Source organism: Musa acuminata, chromosome BXJ2-6 (assembly GCF_036884655.1).
Source record: "Musa acuminata AAA Group cultivar baxijiao chromosome BXJ2-6, Cavendish_Baxijiao_AAA, whole genome shotgun sequence".
Classification (NCBI taxonomy): Eukaryota; Viridiplantae; Streptophyta; class Magnoliopsida; order Zingiberales; family Musaceae; genus Musa; species Musa acuminata.
In genome coordinates, this window is record NC_088343.1 from 39226215 (window position 1) to 39250000 (window position 23786).

Genomic DNA, 23786 nt, shown 5'->3' on the forward strand with positions numbered 1-23786 from the left:
CATAACTCTATATGGACCTTGGTACTCTTTCATCACATATAAAGTATCATCGAGTATAAATGGGTCTTTCGAATTAAGCAGAATCCAGATGGATCCGTTGCCAGATATAAATCACATCTAGTCGCTAAAGGGTTTCATCAACGAGCTAGTATCGACTTCACAGAGACATTTAGTCCCGTTATTAAACCCACAACAATCCATCTTATCCTGAGTTTGATCATATCAAAGGGTTGGCACATACGACAATTTGATGTTAATAATACCTTTTTATAGGGGTCTCTTATTGAAGATGGATTTATTCAGCAACCTCTTGGTTTCGTTTATCCTTAGTATCTGAGGCATGTCTGCAAACTTCAAAAAGCTATTTATGGACTTCGTCAAGATCCAAGGGCTTGGTATATATAGCTTGGCTCGTTTTTGACTTCAACTGGCTTCATCAATACCAAGTTTGATACCTCGTTATTCATATGCCAACATAATGGAAGCACAATATATCTTTTGATGTATGTGGATGATATTATTGTTACAAGCAATGATCCTTTGGAGACTCAGGCATTTCTAAAGCACTTGGCCGATCGATTCTCCCTTAATGATCTAGGAACTTGGAGCTACTTTAATCAGTTGGAGTTCTAAAAAAATAAAAGACGGTTGCATGATCTACAACTGAAGCTGAATACCATGCCATCGCCACCACTGCTACTGAACTCAATCGGGTCACAAAACTGCTCAAGGAACTCAACATCAACTCCATAGTTCTCCTACAATATATTGTGATAATATTGGAGCTACCTATATATATATGTGTCAATTCAGTATTTCATTCCCGCATGAAACACATTGTCATTGATTCCACTTCGTGCGAGATCAAGTTGTCAGACATTAGCTCCGTGTTTCTCACGTACATACAGCTGATCTCGCCCGCAAACTAATTTTATTTCATCGGTCCAAGATTGACATCTTTAATAGAAGCTCTCTTGTGGGGACATAATAGCATATAAGATTTTCTAAAGACAGTTGAGAAAATCTCTAAGCAATTGAGAAAATCTTTCAGCAGTTGAGAAAAATCCTCCGTGTATAAAGAGTTATCAAAAGCTCACTATCTAAATGAACTGTGCAATTACATTTCATAGTTTATCATATATAACATATGATTAATTAGAATCCTTCTTATACAAGCTCGTCTGTATTATATTGTACTATCAAATCTATCAAATTTATCCTTCATTAACTTAAAAAATAATTGGTGAAAAAGAATATGTTGTAATTAATGTGCTTGCTAAGATTTAAAAAAAAATTAGGATTATGTTGTACTACCAAATCAATATAATTTATCCTTCATTAGTTACAATATACTTAGTAAATATTTAACTACTATGCTTAAAAAAAATAAAATCATAGTCATAATTATGATGAATTAAGGGTCACTTGATTCATAGTTTCTCGAGGTGATCCGCATTAAAATCTTGACGTAAAATTTGATATCAAAATTTTTATAATGATATAATAAAATTTTATTATCAATATTTTTTAAAAAAATTATAGCATATGCTTTGTAAATAAATCAAATATATTTTAGGAGGGTGATTCAATGGTAATTTTTTTAAATCTTGAGTGGATTTGATACCGAGAACGTTGAGTCGACAAATCGAGAGTCTATAAAAATTACATATGGATAGCGTGCTCGATAAGGTTTCTCTGACGCTTAAGTTAGTTAGATAGTGGAATTAGAAGATTTTATCAAAGTGTCAAATCTAAGAAAAGTTAATAGCAAAATTCGATACTAAGATTTGGGGAAACTGTTTTTGTTGCGTAAAGAACCAACTTCACATGTCTAAGCGGATTCGGATCGATTGGTCACATCCGATAAAGCTATTGCTTTCAAGCTGACCCGATCCGCTTCGGGTTTTAGGCGTCTCAACGGGTCGAGCCCCCCGCCCCTTCTTCTGTCATCCGTTCTTGGATATCGGGTGGCGATGGCGTGCCTCTGCGGCGGTGCCGCCGCCTGGGCGCTGCCTGGGATTCGATGTTCCCTCCCCCTTGACCTCCTCTCCTCTCCGCGAGCCCCGAAATTTCCCGGACATTGGAACGCTGTCCCCCTCTCGAGCCGGTTCTTTTCGTTCTCCTCCTACCCTGTCATTTCGTCGAACGCTTCGTCTGCGCTTTTCTGCGGAGGAGCGCAGGAGGCCCAGGCTCCTCCTTCAGCGGCTCCAACGCTTCGTGAGATATGTCGTGGAAAAGTGCCGGAACACATCCTTCAGAGGTAGGTCCCAGTTCTCTCGGCGGCTCTTCTCACTTTCCTTCTTCTGTTGTTTGAGCTTCTACTCTTTATCGCCTCCGGACAGACTTTGAATGAAGTCGTATGACTAGTTATTTCTAAGTCGTATGACAAGTATTTAGTGACTGACAAATTCCATTTCGTTTCTTCGTTCTCAGTACTCCATACAAAATTCATGGATATATGATCACAAAATGTGTGTTTTTTTTTTGTTGGAACAGGGCAGAAGAGATAGGTTATGTTCTACCTACTGATGTTCAACGCCAGTCCTTACCTCTTCTTCTGGCTGGAAGGGATTGTATACTCCATGCTCAGGTGATTAACAATTTAGCATATTGCCTTTCAGATGCTACTTAAAGAAACTACTGGATCAACTATCACACTTTAACACACTGAAATTAGATTTGTTGTTGAATATGGACAAACAATGAAACTTGGTTTATGAGGATGTGAATGATAAGGTCTTGCTTGTTGGACGGTGGTACTAGATTGCAGTTGTATTATTGAGATCCATGTGAAGTGTCATTCTTTCTGCAGGATTTGTGAAGCAGGACCACAATTTATTGCATTTTGGAATTTGGTTGTTTGACAATAAATGGTCAGAAGTTGAGTTGCTGTAGTTCCTCAAGTTGTATTTCTCTAGATGATATTTGGTCCTGAACCGTCAAATTAGATTCTGGGTCAGGCCTTCTTGAAATTATCGGAAATTAGCCTGGATTTGCTAAGATCAATTGAAAACTAGATGGAAATCAGTCAGCATATGTTGAAAGTTGGTTGGGAAAGTAAGGGGGGTGTGCCTGAGATTGGTACCAACTATCTATCTTGATGATCCTATGAAAAATTAGGGTTAAATTCATTATCATATTTCAGTAATTGAACAATGATTTCACTGAAGTGGACAACAGGGCCTTTTGCTAGCTTGGAATGGAATCAGATAAAAGGACAGGTCATTATATACAATATTGTAACACATAGGGGTTTTTGTGCTATAATCTTGTGTACACACTATACATGTTCATGTATGTAAGAGTGCAGCTTTCTAACCAACTTTGATAGTGGATCATCTTATATTTGTATTCATGTAAAAATAGGTAGTTGTTGCTCCAAATAAATGCTATTTAACCAGGAAGCATCTGGATAAACACATTAGTTTTCTACCAGTTTAGTTCTTCTCGAATTTGGTTTAGATACTATTAACTTTTGCCAAAACTAGAGTTGCTTAAATGCATTCATGACAACTGCTGATTTTGGAATGTTAAACATGTGACAGGAGCTTATGTTCAATGCCTGTGGAACCATCAAGTAATGAGGTGTTGAACTGAACTATTGAGTTGTATACTTATATTCATATCATAATGGACTAAATGAAGGTTTTCCTGAACTCAGAAAAGGAATTGTCAAAAGAGTTAGTCTTTGAGAAAAGAGCTTATATAAACTTGAACACTTAAAGATTCTTCCACTGGGTGTACATATATGCGAAGACGTGTTTACAAGGAATCTAAGTTATAGAGGGTTCAAAATAGTTGACACTTTGTGGGGGAAAATGCATGATATCACAATTTCGTGAGGTTATATGCACAAAACCAAAGTTAATATATCTCTGAGCAGCTCCTAGGTCTTTTTGTTTTTTCTAACACCACCACTATTTTGTGAGGCTGCTGTACATTTGAAACTGGCTTGGACTGTACCACACTGGTGTAGAATTATAAATGGATTGGGCCAAATTGGTTTATCTATGATCGATGTACTGATCAGACCCCATCAAGTTGGATTCCATTGCATCAGCCCTAAGCTGATTAATACCTGATCTGATCTTTCTTCAGATCTCCGATTAGATCAGTTCATCTCAGAATGGGATACCGATCAGATAACTTTAGATGTGATTCTGTTGGATCAGCTCTAAGCTGAACAAGTCCTGATCGGGCCATTATTCAGATTCCTTATCTGATAATCTGTTCTGTGACCAGTCCTAATACACAGCTTGTCATGCATTAATCTCATGTCTAATTGAGCTATTACTATAAAGTCCTAGAATACGGAGTGGGAGATACAGAAAAAGAGTGAACAAGGAGAGAGAGACTGATATTGAGAGAGAGATGTACTGTTAGACTCTCGTTGGAGGAAAAGGGTGAGGTAGTTGGTTTCTCGCTGTTGGATTTATCTATAGTCAGGAACCTGCATTAGATCCTATATGTAATGTGTAGGCTGCATATAAATATAATAGGATTTCATTGGATCATTGTTGGATTGGGTCGACCCTAAGCCACATTAGATCTGTTATCTGATCATCTGATCAGATTGCTATATGAGTTATTGGGGTCAAATTTTGTTTCATATCACGTTTTAGCTTAGAACCACGCCGGAATCATGCTAGATCCAATTCGGTCCAATCCAATCCCTTGATCGGCCTACAGTGGTACACTTATGTGCAATTGCTTGACATTTATGATTCAGTGATAGATTTATATCATTGATGCTACTTGTGTTCCATAAAATATGCATTAATTCTGTTTTGTGTCCTTGAAAATCTTCTGATAATCTGACAAGTTGTATTTTTCTCTCTAGACAGGTTCAGGAAAAACATTGGCTTATATGTTATCTGTATTTTCAGCTGTAGATTTTAGAAGGTCTGCCATTCAAGCCCTTATCGTTGTGCCTTCCAGGGAACTTGGTATTCAAGTATGTTCTTTATTATTTATAAAAAACGATATGACCAATATTATTATCTTGCTGATCCTTCAGTCTTATTTTTAATTTAAAGGTTACAAAGGTTGCTAGAATGCTTGCTGCAAAGCCAACAGGATTTGAAAAGATGCAGGCATGTACTATCATGGCTTTGTTGGACGGTGGCATGCTGAAAAGACATAAGAGTTGGCTAAAGGTACCTTATCATGTCATTATTGTGCTTGCATCATTTTTATCATGATTTCAATAAGCAATCCTAATTGATATCGACTTTAATAACTTTCATGCAGCCCATACAGTTATTTATTGTTATCATAAGGTTTTTAAGTTGTTAGAATTATTGGTTCCAAGTCATTGTAAGTTTAGGTTTCCTTGCTGTTATGTGAGGTCTTCGATAGTTTTTTTTTTTCCTTTTAAAAAATGGTTGAACAAAATTTTACATTGTTACATGGATTGTTTCTTCCTTTTGCCTTGACATGAGGTTTTAGACTGATGTGGAACAACATATGACATAGTTCAAGTTCTTTTTCTTTTTTCTTTCTTTGTTTTTTTTCTCTTCCTTTCTTTGTCTCTTATTTCCCTTTCAATCTCTAGAATATTTGCTTCAGTAATATGACCATTACTGATACAAAACTCATGTACAGTATTGCTTAAGAATCTCACTGGTAAAATATTGGACTATTTCAAGCCCTATACTTCAGAATTCAGATTATGCCACAGCTCCTTGATTTTCCTTGTTTAGAGTGGAGACAAAGTCCATGTAATCAGTAATTACTCAAATTTGTAGATTAACTTGTTATTTTTCATTTTGTAATTTGTTTTTGCTAATCATATTTATCATGCTCAGGCTGAACCCCCTGAGATAGTGGTTGCTACAATTGGGAGCTTGTGTCAAATGCTTGAGAAGCATGTTCTTAAACTTGAAGCAATGCAAATTTTGGTAATTGATGAGGTATTTTTCAAATATATATCTTTCATGATTTCATCCATTCGATTTATTACTTAATTCAAGTTGAAATTATCTCTGTTGGTGGGTGTCATTGAGCTTGACCGTCATTCATTTCAAGTTACACAGTTTTTTTCCTCTAGTGGGTTCTAGACTTCTAGCGGTCTTGGCTAAAAATCATAGTTAGTTGCAATATCATCTTCTTCATTTATATTAACTTATTCTTGATTCAAATTGCACTATTTTTTCATTAGTGCTTGTCAGTGTGTCTGACTTGGGAAAAGAAACAGTTATCATAACTTGTTAAGAAGATCCAATCTTATGGTCTCTGTGGATTGTGTATTTGGCTGAATCTAATGGGTTATTATCATGAACCAGAAATCAACTTGGCTAATATGGTCGCTACTATCATCTATCAAAAAGTTATGGCATATATGGAGCATGACTCTCAAGGACCTTTATTTGGATTTACCATAACTAAAGTCATACATAGAGAAATGCTCATATAGGGTGTGTACTCGATATTTAGTTATCGTGAGAAAGGTGGTTATGTGGGCATCCATGCATCCTTGATGCTACCAAAAAACTCAATTTTGGATGCCTCACCTATATCGATCCATGGCTGGATCGGGTCGTTCCATGCTTAGATGACGACACATGGTATGTCGGCATGTAACAGTGTACCATTTTGTTGTGGAGGAAGGAAGCATAAGGAAGAGGCGGAGGTGGAGATGGACGAGAAGGGGAAGTACCGGGCTAGCAGTGGGCCTATGGTTTGTGGACGGCGTGTGGTGTGGGCGGCTTCCAGCACTACTGTGATTCCTGAGTGACTGCATAATGTGTTGGCCTAGGGCTTATAGAAGAATAGTGAACTGAACTGGAGTACCTGAAAAGGGAATGTCCACATCCCAGATTATGTCTGGACCATTACAGGCGAAATTGTAACCCTTAAATGCTACCACGACACAACTGCTGCTGTTCATGTTATATTGAGAAACCATTCCCAAGTTTGAGCTGCAACATCCAAGTAACTAGAATAAAATATTATGTAACTTTGGGGTTGATATCTATGCAGCAACAGGCATAAAAGTGGTCTACTGCAGACTGCGGGCATGTGGTACTGTTTACGGATTAATAACAATTCAATAACAAGCATATAAATGGTCTGCCATGGATTGAGTCTAGGCCAAGGATTTGCCACCTGATCTGCTTGTTTTGGAACGGGTTGAAGTGTACTGTGCCAGTATGGTACTGACAGGCATGACACTAACTTGTGCTAGATGTTTGGCCTGGCTAACTTTTCCTTCATGCCAATTGGCATAGGATACATGTGCTGTGGTGACATGGAATTGCACCTTGCTAGAAAGGTATCGCACTCACCTATGCCACAATAAGGCAAACCATGATCTCGACAACACAATTTCCTTTTTGTTCAATTAAATCCATTCAACCCTTGCAAGCATTTTGTGATGGGTTTTGATGTGTTCATTTGTTAGAAGTGTTCCATCAAACAATCCAAAATCAATCCTTGTAGAAGTTTCGCAGGTTCTTAGCCTTTTCACCTGAAACTCACTTTTGGTTGAACATTTAACATTTTGACCTGTAAAAGACCCGAGACCCTGAAAACCCAATTGTATCCCTGAATTTGCTTTTGAGAATATTAGTTGGACTTAAATACCCTGTTGTTTCTCTATATAATTTCCGAAAACATGAGGATGTGTTTTATATTTTTCATTTCCTGTGCTTCTTTTAGTTTGATATGAGGAACTTCTCCTGATTGGCTTTATCCAGTTGTTCAAGCCCACCTACATGATTGCATTTGGAAGTTAGTTGATTTGTGTTAATTAATTATTTTTTGTTCCACAATTGAATTTCATTTGCTTCTGTCTGATATCTTTTTGATCCACATATCATTGTCTTGTCTTGGCAGGTTGATTTTATGTTCCATTCATCGAAACAAGTGCACTCTCTTCGAAAGCTCCTGACATCATATTCAACAATTGATAATCGCCAGACCGTGCTTGCTAGTGCATCTATTCCTCAACACAACCGTTTCCTGTATGACTGTATACAACAAAAATGGACCAAGGTTTTTCAACTGTTTTCATTTTTTTGCCTTTTCTGGCATTATTATTAATATTAGACACATCTTATTTTTGGTACTAAAAGGGGTCCTAGTCTCGTCTGCTTGAAATAGTTATCTTTTTGGTGATTCAGAATGATGTGGTTCATATCCATGTGAATCCTGTGGAGCCAATGCCCTCTCACCTTTGTCACAGATTTGTGGTATGACATTTTGATACTCTCAAAAATGTTTGAATGTTAATTATGTACTTGCATCGTTGTCTTGGCTACTGCTTCTTTAACTACTACATGGTTTAAATACTTTCTAGATGGATTTACATGAAAATATTGCATAGCTCTATTAGTATGCTTAGTTATCTTGTTATGCAAACTGATAGAAATTATTATTATTTTTACTTGTAACTCTTTTTTTGCAGATTTGTAAGAAGAAAGAAAAACTATGTACTTTACTGAACCTACTTGAGCAAGATTCTCCCAGATCTGGCATAATTTTTGTTGGTGAACAGGTTAAATTCATCTTTGAATAATTATTCTTGACAAATCTATTAAACGTGCTGCCAAAGGACATACGTCATTCTTTTTTTGCATTTAATTAATTCTAAAATATGTAATTGTAATATAGATTTTTTTCCTCTTGCTTGAAAAGTTTGGTTGTGTCTTCCATTTCCATCAGCATGTTTCACCAGTGCTGCTTCTTGAGTATGGGGTTTGTTGCAGTTTTAATTAACAATAGGTTACTTGCTTATTGGGGCAAAATTAGTAAGCATTTCATGGTTAAAAAATAAGGAATTGAGAAATAAAGCTAGAGTTTTAATTTACTTGATATTTTGAAGGCAGAGTTGGTTCAAATTGGCTACTGAAAATTTTCAATTGAGTCATTAACTTACAGTAAGGTAATCTAAAATCTAAGAATGTTGATTAACAATTCAATTTAGTAAGTAGATGTACCATATTCAAAAGTATATTAATACTTGGCTGTCTTGTGTTAGATGTTTGATCAAAGCAAAATCAGATAAGAATCTGCTTTAAATTGGAGGATGGCCATTGTTAGCAAGTTGTTTTTAGCCTATTTCAGGGTATGTAGAATCTCGAAATAAGGATAGCTAGAAACAAAGGAGAAAGTGATCTGTGGATATGTAGAATAGATGATTCTTTATATTTGGCTCTTTAAATCAGCACATACCGTTGGTTTCTCTTTGAGCTGCATGATACACTGCCTTTTTCTGCTGGTTAGCTGCTTTAGAAGCTAAACAGTATCTGCTATATTATCAAAATCTTCCAATTGTTAGGCCCCCCAAGTTAATTTTCTCTTAAACTGAGGCTATCTTAAAATGACAGCTACATGTAATCAAAGCAGTTAATGTGCTTAATATAATTGCAAAATCCATCTCAAATATGAACTTCACGTCTGAGCTTGATAAATCAATTGGATTCTTAATTTCGATCAGGCAAGCTCACTTTTGGAAAGTAGTAGCTATTTTTCTGTCTGGTTACAAGTCTAGGTCTTCTCCAGCTGTCCACTGGTAGCCTCTATTTATTTTCTATTATCTTCTGCAATGATTAATAACCAACAGTACCAACAAAATTCTGCTAGTTCAGGATTGAAATTTGAAAGAAGTTCCATGGTGATGTTAGAGACTTATTTAGGTCATATATTTTTCCAGTCAAGCCAAATTTAAGTTACCAACAATATCGACTTAGAAATTTGAAAGAAGTCCTTTACTTCTTGAGATCTCTGATTAATTTATGACTGATTGCAGCATAACTTCTTGAGATCTCTGCTAAATATTTACTCATGTACATGTAGCTTTTGGTCATTATGTTCTTTTGCCACCGTCTGTGATTTACACTTTGTCAGCAGCTTATTCAAGAAAGCTTGTATATTGTTCATTCCAAGGAAGAGATTGGTTGATTGTTAAATTATATTTTAAGCATTTTCTCCAGCTAGAACCATTCTGCACATGTATATTTGTCATATGCAGTTATTTTGTTAGATTTACATATTCTGCAAACAATTGACTGTATCCTAGTGGTCATATTTGCTTATCTGCCAAGTTATGAACTTATTTGTAAATTTTGGTCAGTCTGAGAAGTCTAAAAAGGCTGGACAGCCTCCTTCGACGGCTCTTGTCTTGGATTTCCTGAAAGCTTCTTATAGGGGAGGCTTAGAGGTTCTTCTCCTAGATGATGACATGAACTTTAACGCACGAGCAGGTTCATTCACGGTAAATATCTGAATTAATTTGGATTAATACAAGCAGGTCTGGTTGCTGGCACATTACTGTTGTATATATTATATAAAGCTAGTCTCATCTTCACCTCTTGTTATTGGTTTATAATGTTATTTATCATCAAAAGACTGATTTATTTTTTTTTGAGTTTTTTAACTGATTGATTTTTTTTCCATACGCAGCAATAAAAACTTGTTATACTTTTTTGCTCTGGCCAAACTACATATGTTACATGACAAACTCAAAGACTCAAAAGTTATAGATCACGATATCTGTAAATATAAGCTTCTTCCTAGGGTAATATATTCTTTTCCCTTCTTGTTTGAAGCAATAATTGTTATGTGAAAACAATTAGATGAGTAGTTCATTATGTGCTATATACAGTTTATAAATGCGGTTATTTTATTCAGTTATTATGTTGGACCTTAGGATATATACTGCATGTTGAGCATCCCCAAACATTAATTTTGCCTAATTCATGAATGGTGATTCCAATTAAGCCAATTTAACTTCAAGATAAGTGTAACTTAATCCTTGAGTTTCTGATCTCTGATGTGTACTGGCTGAAACATACCTGGAGATGCTATTCTGTGATTCTTATTTAGAAAGTAAATCCAACTATTACATTCTCTCTCTTATATTGATACATCAATTTTCATTGCAGGAAGTCAGACAACGAGATTGTCTTTTGGTGTCGACAGACATCGCAAGCAGAGGGCTTGACCTGCCACAAACAACTCACATCTACAACTTCGACCTTCCAAGGACTGCAGTCGACTATCTCCACCGCGCCGGAAGAACCGGACGCGTGCCCTTCTCCAATGACCCGTGCAGTGTCACGAGCCTTATCACACAGGAGGAGCGATTCGTGCTACAGAGGTTTGAGAACGAGTTGATGTTTCAATGTAAGGAACTGTTCTTACAATCTATTATGACAACTTGAATCCCTTTCTTGATCTTGTCTAGCTATATTTGTGGTAACATTTTTACCGTGTTCCATATGACACCATGAACAAGTTCACCATCATCAAGTTAGCTGGACCTGTGCAGGTGGCAGAAAGCACTCCCAAATCTCTCTCTCACCTCTCACCTCTCACGTCTCACGGGAGTCCCGGTTTCATTCATTACTTTGTTGCTCACATGATTAGTACATCTGCTGCACCTACTTCTTTCCTGGCCATTAATCGATCAGTGAACCATCTGCAGGGGTGGTGGTCGCCGAGAAGCCACCTGTTGGATCAGTCACAAAAGCTACATGGCCCTATGATCTTTATATAGCCAGAAGACTTGGTTTGACGTGCTCATAGTTTAGAGAAGGAGCCGAGCGTCATGTATCCGCTGGATGCCAAGTGCTACCGGCTGCTGTACGAGGTGGGCAGCGGCGTGAGCGCCGTGGTGTACAAGGCGACGTGCCTGCCGATGGACTGCTCGGTGGTGGCCATCAAGTCGATCGATCTGGAGCGGTCGAGGGCCAACTTGGACGACGTGCGGCGGGAGGCGAAGGCCATGGCGCTGCTTTCCCACCCCAACGTCCTCCGCGCCCACTGCTCCTTCACGGTCGACCGCCACCTCTGGGTGGTGATGCCCTTCATGGCCGCCGGCTCGCTGCAGTCCATCATATCCTCCTCCTTCCCCGACGGCCTCCCCGAGACGTCCATCGCTGTCGTCCTGCGGGAGATTCTCCACGCTCTCTCCTACCTGCACGGCCAGGGCCACATCCACCGCGACATCAAGGCCGGCAACATCCTCGTCGACTCCGACGGCTCCGTCAAGCTCGCCGACTTCGGTGTCTCCGCCTCCATCTACGAGTCGCACCCCTCCTCCTCCGTCTCCCTCTACATGTCGTCGTCCTCCTCCTCCTTCTTCAACGACATGGCCGGCACGCCCTACTGGATGGCCCCCGAGGTGATCCACTCCCACATGGGCTACGGCATCAAGGCCGACATCTGGTCTTTCGGCATCACCGCGCTCGAGCTCGCCCACGGCCGCCCGCCGCTGTCCCACCTCCCCCTCTCCAAGTCGCTCGTGATGAAGATCACCAACCGGTTGCGCCTCGAGGAGCACGGCAGAGACAGCACCGGCGGCAACTGCAAGAAGAAGAAGTTCTCCAAGGCGTTTAAGGACATGGTGGCCGCCTGCCTCTGCCGAGACCCCTCCAAGAGGCCGTCGGCCGACAAGCTTCTCCGCCATCCCTTCTTCAAGAACTGCAAGTCCACGGATTACTTCGTCAAGAACGTGCTGCAGGCGGTGCCGGCGGTGGAGGATAGGTGCATAGAGCGAAGGGTAGTGGACTGCAACAGCAACGACAGGGAAGGATCCACATCCCCGCTCGTCAAGAGCCGTAGGGTGAGCGGGTGGAACTTCAACGAGGACGTGTTCGAGCTGGATCCGGTCTACCCGGTGGAGAGCGACGACAAATGCGTCCGCTTCGGGGGTGAAGAGCCCATCGACCAGCCCACCGCTCATCCCCACAGCCATGTCGTGGACGACGACAAGAACGGAAACGAAGATGATGAGAAGGAGAACCACCACCGCCACCACAACCACTCGAGAGCGGAAGAGAAGGAGGTGGCCAAGAAGGCAAGCGAGGCGCCACTGTCGGTGTTGAAGCAGACGCTGGTGCCCAACCTGGTGTCCCTGCTGAGCAGCTTGGACCTGCAGCGGGGGATGGTGATGGACGTGCTCTCGCACTGCGGCTGCAAGGAGGGGCAGCAGGAGAGCCTGAGGGAGCAGCAGCTCTGGGGGTACGTGAGGAGCATGCAGCAGACCGTGGATGACCTAAAACTGCAGCTGCTGAGGGAGATGAAGGTGAACGCGGAGTTGCAGGAGAGACTCGGGCCTCTCAATAGAAAGATGAACGAGGAGACGGGACACACCAGCAGTTGACTTTACTGAGTGAGTTTTGAAGGGTCGACACCGGTGATGCCTCCACTGCTTATTCTCATGTAGCACATCTCTGTTACAGAGATACATGTATTAGATTTGACCAGTTTAAGCTATCATATTATGCTGATGTCCAAATACGATGACTTTGACCTAAATCCAACATGGCATCAGAGTTAGCATCCTATGGAGTGATATAACGCTTGAATCATCTACGACATAATCTCTTTCTCTCTAACACTATTGGTTCATTAGTTGTTCTAAGATCTCTTAGTATCAAAGTTCCAACTCGGTCGGATCCACTTCATTTAATTGAGATAATTTTACCTAGTTTAAGGTATCATACACACTCTCACTATGGAACAAACTCCTATGGTGAAAGCCTCATACCTTTTTATGTCTCACATGGATATGAAATCATTTCATCCAACAATATAAATATAATTATGATCTTATACCACTCACACATTAAGTCGAAAAAAAATAAACTTATCCATTCTCTAATGATGCATTATAATTTTCTAGTCCCATAAACAACTATAAGAAAAAAAATATAGAAATAAAAATTATAATTATATCAAATAATTTGATAAATTGATGAAGATAATATTTTTAACTTGATATAAATAATAATATATATTTTTAATTATATTATCAATTGATAGACTTATGATGAATATTTAAAATCTTCAAGATTGAATTTAATTTCTTTTTTTTACATTTGTTTCTTTTCTATCCTCCTTGAGTATTATATATGTAATATATCCATGAACTAATAAAATTTATTAAATAAATAATAAATTAAATTCGTTTTTAATATATATATATATATATATATATATATATAATCCATACTTATCTCAGATATGATTAATTACTACTTTAATCCTCTCATGCAATGGTGTGCTCCTTCCATGCCGACGGAGCTGCACAGCGAGCATCGCCAAGTCACCACGCGGCCGGCCATGGCACCACCTCAGCGCGTGGCTACCCGTGCCGATCACACTCCTACCTTTCTGCAACTTTTTGGGTGTCCCAATGTCTATCCCCATTCCCCCTCTCATCCTTCTTGCTTTTGGAGGAGAAGGGTCAACGGGCATTTGATCGAACACATGGCCACACACTCTGATTCGAAAAAGGACCGCAGCTGAGATCGATAATGCTTATGGCGTATGCATTTGACAAGTACAATGACAGCCACCACGCGGCAGATAACACCGTTCTGCTTTCTCGGTTGCATCATCGCGCGCCCACACCGCACTACCTCGCCACCAGAAGAATCAGATGGAAGACCGTGGTCTCCTCCCACTCGAATCCATCGCATAAGAGGAGGATCTCGCTGCCATCGTCCTCATCACTGACGGTCTCCAGGATCCATGGCGAGGAACACCACGCTTCTCCTTCTTCTCGTCCTGAAGCTGTTCATGGCCGTGCTGCTTGCAGCATGGGCCTGCATCTGGATCATCCGCCCCACACAGTCGTGGAAGAGATCATGGCACGTCGCCGAAGAACGGGCCAACGGCACCTTCCTCGGCGACTACGGTACCACGGGATCACTTCTTGTGTTGCCTTCTTACCTTCTGCTGAGTGCCACTAACCTTCGTACTCCAACCCTGCGTTCAGGTCTCACTGTGGTGGTCTACTGTCTCCCGGTCTTAGCTGTGGCTACACTGGGCTACATCTCTTTGCACATCGCTGCCAAAAAGGACGACCTCAGGTACTCTGCTCCGGTGATCTCCGCATTCCTTGTAGCAGCAGCAGCAGCATGATGGGACTCTGAATTCTCTCTGCAGGAAGAGAAGGCCCTTGATGCCCGCCTTCACGAATCCACTCATCGTCAGCAGCCCAGTCGGTGTACTATCAGCTGCAGAACTCCTTGGTGTAGCCCTCTTCATCGTCTTCCTGGCGTGGACATACTACTCTAACGTCTCCAGCGACTTCAAGAAGATGACGCCCTACAAGTCTCTAAAACTGAATAGGTGAGCCACAAGATCTATCGCTGCAACAGCGGTTTGCTTCCCGTACGTCATCACCACCTTCTCTGGCTCTCAGGTGGCAGCTAAAGATGATGCACATGGGTGTTCGGATCGGTTCTCTGAGCGAAGCCTGCCTACTGCTCCTGTTCTTGCCGATTCTGAGAGGGATGGCGGTGTTCCGGATTCTTGGAGTACAGTATGAAGCTTCGGTCAGGTATCACATCTGGATAGGTAATACGATGATACTGCTCTCGGTCTTACATGGCATCAGTATCATGTTCATATGGGCTACCAAGAACAGACTGTTGAAGGAGGCAAGTATATATAGCATACATACATATATGTTGTTCATCCTTAAAATTCGATCTGTAGTTCTTGCTAATGATTCATGCACTACAGATCATACAATGGCAAGCAACAGGGCGTGTTAACATTGCCGGTGCAATTGCTTTGGCCACCGGAGTCATCATCTGGATAACATCACTTCCCCAAGTAAGAAGGAAGCAGTTCCAGCTCTTCTTCTCGGCCCACCATCTCTACATGGTCTTCATCCTCTTCTTCTTGATCCATGCTGGGGACAGGCATTTCTATCTGGTATTCGCTGGTGTTCTTCTCTTTGCCCTTGACAAGATACTGCGCATCATACAGTCAAGAAAGCAGACATACCTTGTTTCTGCAAGCATATTACCTTGCAGAGCTGTGAAGCTCACTCTCCCAAAACATCCCTGTAAGCTCTTAATGCTCTGCAACTGGTTCTTGTTCTGTCTGTGTTCGGAAGAATTAATGGTTTGGTTTGATGTTCTACCACAGGCATGGATTACACCCCAACAAGCATCGTCTTCATCAAAGTACCAGGCATATCCGAGTTCCAGTGGCACCCTTTCAGCATAACTTCCAGCTCCAACATGGATGATTCTGAGCTCTCTGTCTTGATCAAGTGCCAAGGCCAGTGGACTACTGACCTCTACAACATGTTGAACTCGATGACCGATGCCGGTTCCGATCATCCGAAGAGCATCCCGGTAGCAGTTGAAGGGCCGTATGGGCCGGCGACGGTCGAACACCTGAGGTAACAGAGCTTTTAGCCGAGAGAATCTTCCAATGTTCCTGTTGAATTTGATGATGTGAAGAACGTCTACCGAAGCAGGTACAGGAGCTTAGTGTTGATAGCTGGTGGATCTGGGATATCACCATTGATGAGCATTCTGCAAGACATAGCTTCGAGAAATGGTGCCATGGAGAGGAGTCCAACGAAGGTACATCTAATATATGCCGTGAAGAAGGTCCAGGACCTCAGCATGCTGGCCTTGATCTCTCCATTATTGCTGACCCATTCTGCTGAGCTTGGCAATCTGCACCTGAAGCTTTTCGTGACGGAGGAAGATGGGCCACCGTTTACAGCAGAGAAGATGCTGCAGGATCTGTCTCGGGTGAAGACGATCACCATGAACAAAGCTTCCCCTGAAGGGACTGCTGTGCCAACACCTGAAGGGCTGCCGTGGAAGGCGGCCATTACAGCCCTCTCTCTTCTTCTTTTCCTTGCTTCTCTTATCATCTTAACCCATCTTTTCGTGCACCAAGAAAAGAAGTCCTCCAAAAAGAAGAACCCATCATGGATCGGCGACCTACTTCTCCTCTGCTCGTTGGCCATTGCTGCAAGTTGTTGTACAGTGGCCACTGTTCTGTCAAGATGGAGGAAGTCAATGGATGATAGCCAAGAATTATCTCACAAGCACCATGAACTTGCAGAGATGCTACCTGACAAGGTCCATGGTGCACTGCAGAAGCACGAAATATCCTTTGGTTGCAGGCCCAATCTTGGAGGTAACACTTTCTCTCTCACTGTGACCTTAAATGCTGTAATTGAGCATCTGTTACAGTTCCAAGACGGTGAAGCTTCTCTGTTTCCTACAGACATGCTCGCTGAGATTGCCACCGGCACAGGAGACTCTGAAGTGGGTGTCTTCGTGTGTGGACCAACTTCCATGCAGGAGGCAGTGGCATCATTCTGCACAAGGCACAATAAGAGGTTGAAGAGGGAGGAGAGGAAGCTGAAGCGTTCCTTCAATGTTCACTTCCTCAACTTTTCTCTCTGAAGTTGATGCAATGTTGGAAGGTGTTATATCAAAAATGCAATCATATATATCATCATGAGTCTTTAAATTATTTGATGATAACATAAATAAATAGACACATCTGAGCTAATTATATATTTTTATATTTAGAAAAATAAAATATTTAGATCTATATAAGGTTAAAAAAATATTTTATAAAATTATATATATATATTATATATATATATATATATCGTTGGTCAACTGCCTCAGGAATGGCAGCTAATAACGTGTCCACCCCCGCTGCGTCCGACCGCCTAGTGCGGTGTAAGCTTCGGTCGCCATCCACGTTTCACCAACATGCATGGCTTCTCCGCCGCCTCATCTCCTCCTACCACCAGCTTCCCGCGCTGCATTCCGTCTCTCTCCTCTCGACTTCCGACGTACGATATCCCAACGATCGATCGCATCTCGAGCACGCCATGAGGCTCTTCGTCCACGTCGCCGAGGCCAGGGGCCTGGCATGGCCGCCGTCCAGGGCCGCCTCCCCGTCCGGCGTTTATGCGAAGATCAAGGCGGGGAAGCACAAGTCGAGGACGAGGGCCGTCACGGGCACGCCCGACCCCGTTTGGAACGAGGAGTTCGCGTTCTGGATGGGGGAGGAGGAGGAGGAGGAAGAGGGGACCGTAGGGCTTAAGCTCAGTGTCTTCCGCGAAGGCGGAGGCGACGGTGGTGGAGGACGAGCGGCAAAGTTGCTCGGTCGCGTGCGCGTTTACGTTGAGGAGGAGGCGGAGGCGAAACCCCCCACCTGGTTCTCGCTGCAGCCGCGGCGGCACCGTGGCACCAAATCCAAGACCAAGGACTGTGGTATCGTCTCACTCTCACAGTAAAACTGTACGAGTTGCTCTGTTGTGCTTGTGATGAATGTTCTTCCAATCAAATTGCTGAATCCTACTCATATATCTCCAATCTCTGTGAACTAAATTTCACTTCCAGCAATGATATTTCTTCGACGATCCAACTTTCTTTCCTCTCCTTTGTTCCTTTAGACACTGCGAGTGTGATAAATTGATTGAGATTTTTCTTCTTCTTCTTCTTCTTCTTCTTCTTCTCATAAAAAGGAGTATCCATGTTACTCGAGATTGCTAGCTTCTATGTCATATGCTTCTTTAGTGATGACCTGACAATGATAAGCTTTCAGGGGAAATCCTCCTCACCGTCTCCCTGCATGGAAGAAACTGTAACCATAATGGTATTAGTAGTTCTCCTCATTCTAGCTTCTGCGATGGAGCGGGTGATCCACAGCCTAAATTGCCGCCTGTCGTACTTACGAACATTCCTTCAAGCACAGAATCCGACAACATGATGAACATCGAACATGGGCAGAGAGAAGCCCATTCTGCAGCAACAGAGTGTGACAAGAGCAGAAAAAGCTTTCTTGCTGGTTCACAGAACTACGACTCCTTGGAACTTTCTGATACGCTTCCGGGTATCGAGAGTGCCGAAGATGCGAAATCTCTTGATGGTACCTTCGAAGATGCTATGGAAATTATGCAGACAAGGGATCAAATCGACATTCCGGAAAACCTCCAAGGAGGCATTCTTCTTGAGCAGACATATATGATTGAACCCAAGCATCTCAATTCTCTCTTGTACAAACCCAATTCGCAGTTCAGGAGAGATCTGGCACAGCAGCAGGGAAGTCTTGATTACGAAGAAAAGCCATGGAAATGGAGATGCCAAGACAATCCATGTCTATCAAGGTTTGTTTCCTACACCAAAGCCGCAACCAAGTTGGTGAAAGCCGTCAAGGCCACCGAGGAGCAGGTATATCTCAAGGCAGATGGGAAGAAGTTTGCAGTCTTGAATCGGGTTTGCACTCCGAATGTGCCTTATGGTAATTGTTTTCAGGTTCTTTTACTGTATAAGATCACACCTGGTCCAGATTTATCTTCAGGTGAAACAAGATCCTGTCTTTCCATATCATGGGACATTAATTTCCATCAAAGCACTGTCATGAAAAGCATAATCGAGGCAACTGCTCGGCAGGGACTCAAGGAGAGCTATGAGAGCTTCGCTGAGTTGCTATCGCACCACATCAAACCACTCAGCTCGAAGGAACATTTGTTGGCTCCATTGCAACTGGATCACCGATCCAACTGGAAATTGTTCATGCAGTACTTCTGCAATCCGACAGTGTGCTCTACAATTTTGATGGCGTTGTATGTGTTCTGCCACATTCTTCTATCAGAGCCGCAAAAGATCCAGGGACTGGAGTTTGATGGTTTTGATTTGCCCGACACATTTGGGGAGCTAATTGTTGCTGGCATCTTGTTTCTTCAAGTACAGCATGTTGTAACTATGATTTCACATTTTGTACAGGCGAGAGTGCAGAGAGGTACTTCTTTTTTCCTGTTTGATTTCATTATTGGATCTGGAGATTGATCGGAGAATGTTTTTGGCATCTGTTTGCAGGGAGTGATCATGGGATCGAAGCTCATGGTGATGGATGGCTGCTTACTGTGGCCTTGGTTGAAGGTAGTAGGTTACCATCAGCGGCTCCTGGGTTTCCAGATCCTTATGTCGTGTTTAGCTGCAATGGTAGAAGCAGAACAAGCTCTGTTCAGCTTCAGACAACAAACCCTCAGTGGAATGGTGAGCTTCTAAATCTTATAGCATCTACACCACCATTTGATCTGCGTTATCTGAACTCATCCAAGATCTGTGCAGACATACTGGAGTTTGATGCGATGCAAGAACCGCCGTCGGTGTTAGACGTCCAAGTGTTTAGTTTCGAGGGTCCTTTCGATCGAGAACTCTGCCTTGGGCATGCGGAAATCAGTTTTCTGAGACATACTCGTGAAGAACTGGCTGACATGTGGATTTCGCTCGAAGGAAGACTTGCTCGGTCGTCTCGGAGCAAGCTGCATCTAAGAATACTTGTAGGAAGCACCGGAGGAGCTGAAACCATTAGAGAATATCTACGGAAGATGGAAAAGGAAGTCGGGAAGAAGGTAAACCAACGTATGGAAATTTAATCTGCAGGATTGCGACGCCACAGTGTTGATGATCTCTCGCACGATTGTGTTGGGCAGATGAACTTTCCGTCGCCTAACAAGAACTCGACGTTCCAAAAGATCTTTGCGTTGCCGCCGGAGGAATTCCTGATCCATGAATTCTCGTGCTGCTTGAAGAGGAAGTTACCATTGCAGGTGTCGCTTCTTATCGCTGCAGAAAACGACGAGCCTTTCGATCGATATCTATCTGTCTGCCAACACACTTATTTTTGTGCTGCAGGGCAAAGTCTATCTATCCGCAAGAGTTTTCGGATTCTATGCCAATTTCTTTGGTTACAAGACCAAGTTCTTCTTTCTTTGGGAAGACATGGAAGACATTCATGTTCTTTCGCCGTCTCTGACGACGGTTGGCAGCCCGGCGCTGGTCGTCACCCTGAGGAGCGGTCGAGGACTTGATGCCAGGCGTGGAGCTAAAACCTTAGACGAAGAAGGAAGGCTAAAGTTCCAGTTTCAATCATTTGCATCTTTCGGCAAAGCAAGCAGGTACTGTTGGAGTGTTCATTTGCTGTATGATCATTTCTTTTGGTAATCGGTATACTGATTCTTGCTCTCACTAGAACAATTATGGCTCTGTGGGGATCAAAATCTAGGGCTGGTGAGCAGCATGCAAAGGTGGAAGAAGACCAAGTAGACCAAGTCTTGTGCTGTGATAAGAGAGGGAATTCTGACTCCATCTTGAGCAGTGAAGACTTTGAGCTTTCCAAGGCATACTCTTTGGAGCTTCCTCTGGATGTCAGTGGGATATCTCTAATGTCTTATTCCTTCCTTTTTTGTCTGCTGTTGCTCATCTTGCCTTTGTTGCAGGTAGATGTTCTCATGGAAGTTTTTGATGGGGGTTGTGTGGAGAAGAAGATAATGGGTAAAGTTGGCTGTCTCAATTACAGAGTGACACAATGGGAAGCTACAAAACTGGATTGTTACCAAAGGAGTGTTGATTACAAGTTCAACAGCCATATGTGTGTGTTTGGTGGAGAGGTTTGTAGCACCCAACGCAAGAATCGAACGATCGATGGCGACGGGTGGATGGTCGACGAAGCTATGACGATTCACAATGTCCCATTGGAAGACCAATTCCGCGTACTCAGCAATTCTTGTTCCGCTCGTTTACTGATGTTATGTATATGATGTGACTATGCTTAATGTCTGTTTCTGAAGCAGGTCCATTTGAGTTACAGGTTCGAGAGCCGACCGGCTGTCTTCTCGGCGAGCAAATGTGATGTGTGGATCGGTGTTGAATGGATAAAAAGTACCAAGTTGCAGAAGAGAATCACAGGGAATGTGTGCGAGAAACTTGCGGAGAGATGGAAGGAAATCTTGGAGCTGGTGGAGAAGGAAGCATCGGCCTCCTTAGAGGGATAGCAGGATATCAGTCAGGTTTAAGAGGACTGTGAGGATGAGCATGACCGGTGCAGGTGGTGATGACAGCTTAGAGATTGTGGCTGTGCTAACAAAATATACTGACTTGAGAGCACAAGGATTTGTCTAAATCCTAAAGCAACTGCTACTAAGCACAGAAAAAATAATTCTCAGGTGTTATTCTCTCGCATCATGAAAATGTAAACCATTACCTTGTCTGGTGTTGCCTGAAAGAACATGGAATGTAATGATGTTTGAATTCATCATTGATCTTGAGCTATTCATTGCAATCATTTATTCATTCGGTAGCTGTGTTAATAAGATTCTAGGGAGCCACTCAAACCAACTGAAATGTGCAAGCATTCACATGAACTTAATCTGTCCAAATCACAAAAGAAGGGAAGTGAAAACCACCATCAGCACAAAAGATTGCCAATGCACAGCAGAAACAAGCATTTCAAATAACAAGTGGCTAGTCATAAAAGATCAAGAAAATGGATCAAAATTACCAGCAGAAATGTGAACAGAAGAAGAGCAGCATCAGAACACAGCATGGTTAGGTCCAGTACATGATACAAAGTGAATGACAATGAATTTTAAGTAGTAAAACCCTGAAACCCAATGAGGCTCATAGCTCATAGTTCAAAGGTTCCACCGACAATGAACCATGGCATTAAGAGAGAGATGTTTCAGCTAAAAACCCAAGGTCATGTAAGAGATACTGAAATGGTCAAAATCTCAGTCGTTTTCAGGCATAATGCTATCAAGAGACATCAGTATTCAAGCATTCAATGGAAGGAAAGGATACAAGTAGGTTGGAAGTAGCTGACCCAATGCAGTTCGTACATATGGCTGCTGCTTCTTAGCTTTGTCGCATTGGTTTTTTTTTATTCAAGACAAACCAAGCAAGGGTGTGCATCATGGTAGCAGTTTCAGATCCATCCATCTCTTTACAAGAAAAACTTAACCGACCCTATACTTTGGTAGCCGTTTACTATGGCTTCATAATATAGACACCATCAGCTAGTGGTTGTTGATCTCTGTCGTGAATTCATAGTAATTTCTAATTCCTCAGTGATACAAGCCATCATCTATAAATTCAAATCATTCAAGCCATCAAGTACTACGACAGAGAAACTAATAGATTGGCAAGGGATTAAAAATTTCCCAATTTCTGAAAGCAAAATATATAGAATGATAAAATGGTGAGTATATTAAATTAACTTCATTATTTGTATAAAGCCATTGTGCTTCTACCATAGATCCAATTTCAAAGTCAAACCGCACGAAAAGTTGTCTAAGATGACAATATAAATGACTGAAATTGTTATAGAAGTTGTTCTTTGACTCTTATTTCAACATACTTTCATTCATCATCTATATAAGCCACAGAATGTCTATGATTGTCTAATACAAAAAAGTTTTTGGTGCCCAAATTGCATCTTCAGCACCAAAAATATACCAATAACTTTGAATAATGTAAATCTTGGACGCCAAAGATATATATGAACAATGAATTGGCACCATAGCAGGCATAATATTTGGTGCCAAAATTTTCTCATAATGAATTGACATGATGATCAAAATACATATTATACAGCCATCTTTCAGCAAAGACAAACGGGAACAAGTTTTAAAAGCAATAAGGAAATAGGTTCACATAATAATACAGCTTCAAGACGACACATGTATCTCGATTACATCTGAAATACAAGAGGATTCAGATTAAATTGTTTGCGGTTAGATTCGCAAAAGAAAGCACTGAGTGCTCAATTCTACACTATAGTTTAAGCATTCATCACTGAAGGGCAAAATAATTTAGAAGATATAAAAATGACAAGAAAGGCCAAAAAAACAGCAAAGAGTAAAACGTCACACATCAGTCAAACGAAGATCTAAGTCAGGTTATTCACATATTAATTCCAAACTGCCACAAAATGCTGCTCGGTAGCTGGCACGGAGGCAATTGATCAAAAACCTTTGGAGACACAAAACTTGTTCGAAATCAAAATGCGCAATGATCACATGGCCGCGTTTGTCACTGCAAGGCAAAACAAGAAAAGCATGCACTTCCATGAGTGCATGCAAGAGCCATGTCCCAAGATAAACATATCTAGAAATGGAATTACTTGGGCATGTATCTATGTATCACAAGAGTGACCAAATGCAAACACCTAGCAGACAGACTATTTTTGCTACAGTTGGTCAAAGAAAGCAT

General features: G+C 41.6%; 4 protein-coding genes across 6 annotated transcripts; all 4 read left to right on the forward strand.

The window, feature by feature from the left end:
• Window positions 1–1927: 1927 nt before the first annotated feature.
• On the forward strand, window positions 1928–11564 carry LOC135615525 (DEAD-box ATP-dependent RNA helicase 58, chloroplastic-like). Of its 3 annotated transcripts, XM_065114159.1 has the most exons (12): window positions 1928–2260; window positions 2497–2590; window positions 4841–4954; window positions 5037–5156; window positions 5808–5912; window positions 7837–7995; window positions 8124–8192; window positions 8408–8497; window positions 10076–10216; window positions 10887–11127; window positions 11273–11336; window positions 11429–11564. In XM_065114159.1, exons 1-12 carry the CDS (start codon window positions 1974–1976, stop codon window positions 11487–11489), a joined length of 1545 nt encoding a protein of 514 aa, XP_064970231.1. In that variant the 5' UTR covers window positions 1928–1973; the 3' UTR covers window positions 11490–11564. The 3 variants fall into 3 exon arrangements, with proteins under 3 accessions (XP_064970231.1, XP_064970232.1, XP_064970233.1); XM_065114160.1 differs by lacking the exon at window positions 11273–11336 and having other exon boundaries at window positions 11429–11558; XM_065114161.1 differs by lacking the exons at window positions 11273–11336; window positions 11429–11564 and having other exon boundaries at window positions 10887–11178.
• On the forward strand, window positions 11552–13292 carry LOC135615524 (serine/threonine-protein kinase BLUS1-like). The gene has a single exon (XM_065114158.1). The coding sequence runs from the start codon at window positions 11552–11554 to the stop codon at window positions 13106–13108; it is 1557 nt and encodes a 518-aa protein (XP_064970230.1). The 3' UTR covers window positions 13109–13292.
• Window positions 13293–14376: 1084 nt separating this feature from the next.
• Window positions 14377–17247, forward strand: LOC135615526 (ferric reduction oxidase 8, mitochondrial-like). The gene is made up of 8 exons (XM_065114163.1): window positions 14377–14647; window positions 14729–14822; window positions 14899–15084; window positions 15158–15395; window positions 15481–15808; window positions 15892–16150; window positions 16229–16905; window positions 16996–17247. The coding sequence occupies exons 1-8, from the start codon at window positions 14482–14484 to the stop codon at window positions 17175–17177; spliced, it is 2130 nt and encodes a 709-aa protein (XP_064970235.1). The 5' UTR covers window positions 14377–14481; the 3' UTR covers window positions 17178–17247.
• A 370-nt stretch (window positions 17248–17617) lies between these two features.
• Window positions 17618–21792, forward strand: LOC103989829 (C2 and GRAM domain-containing protein At1g03370). Its single transcript, XM_065110967.1, has 9 exons — window positions 17618–18002; window positions 18337–19533; window positions 19611–19790; window positions 19866–20149; window positions 20231–20347; window positions 20433–20695; window positions 20770–20948; window positions 21021–21289; window positions 21371–21792. The coding sequence occupies exons 1-9, from the start codon at window positions 17618–17620 to the stop codon at window positions 21569–21571; spliced, it is 3075 nt and encodes a 1024-aa protein (XP_064967039.1). The 3' UTR covers window positions 21572–21792.
• Window positions 21793–23786: the final 1994 nt, after the last annotated feature.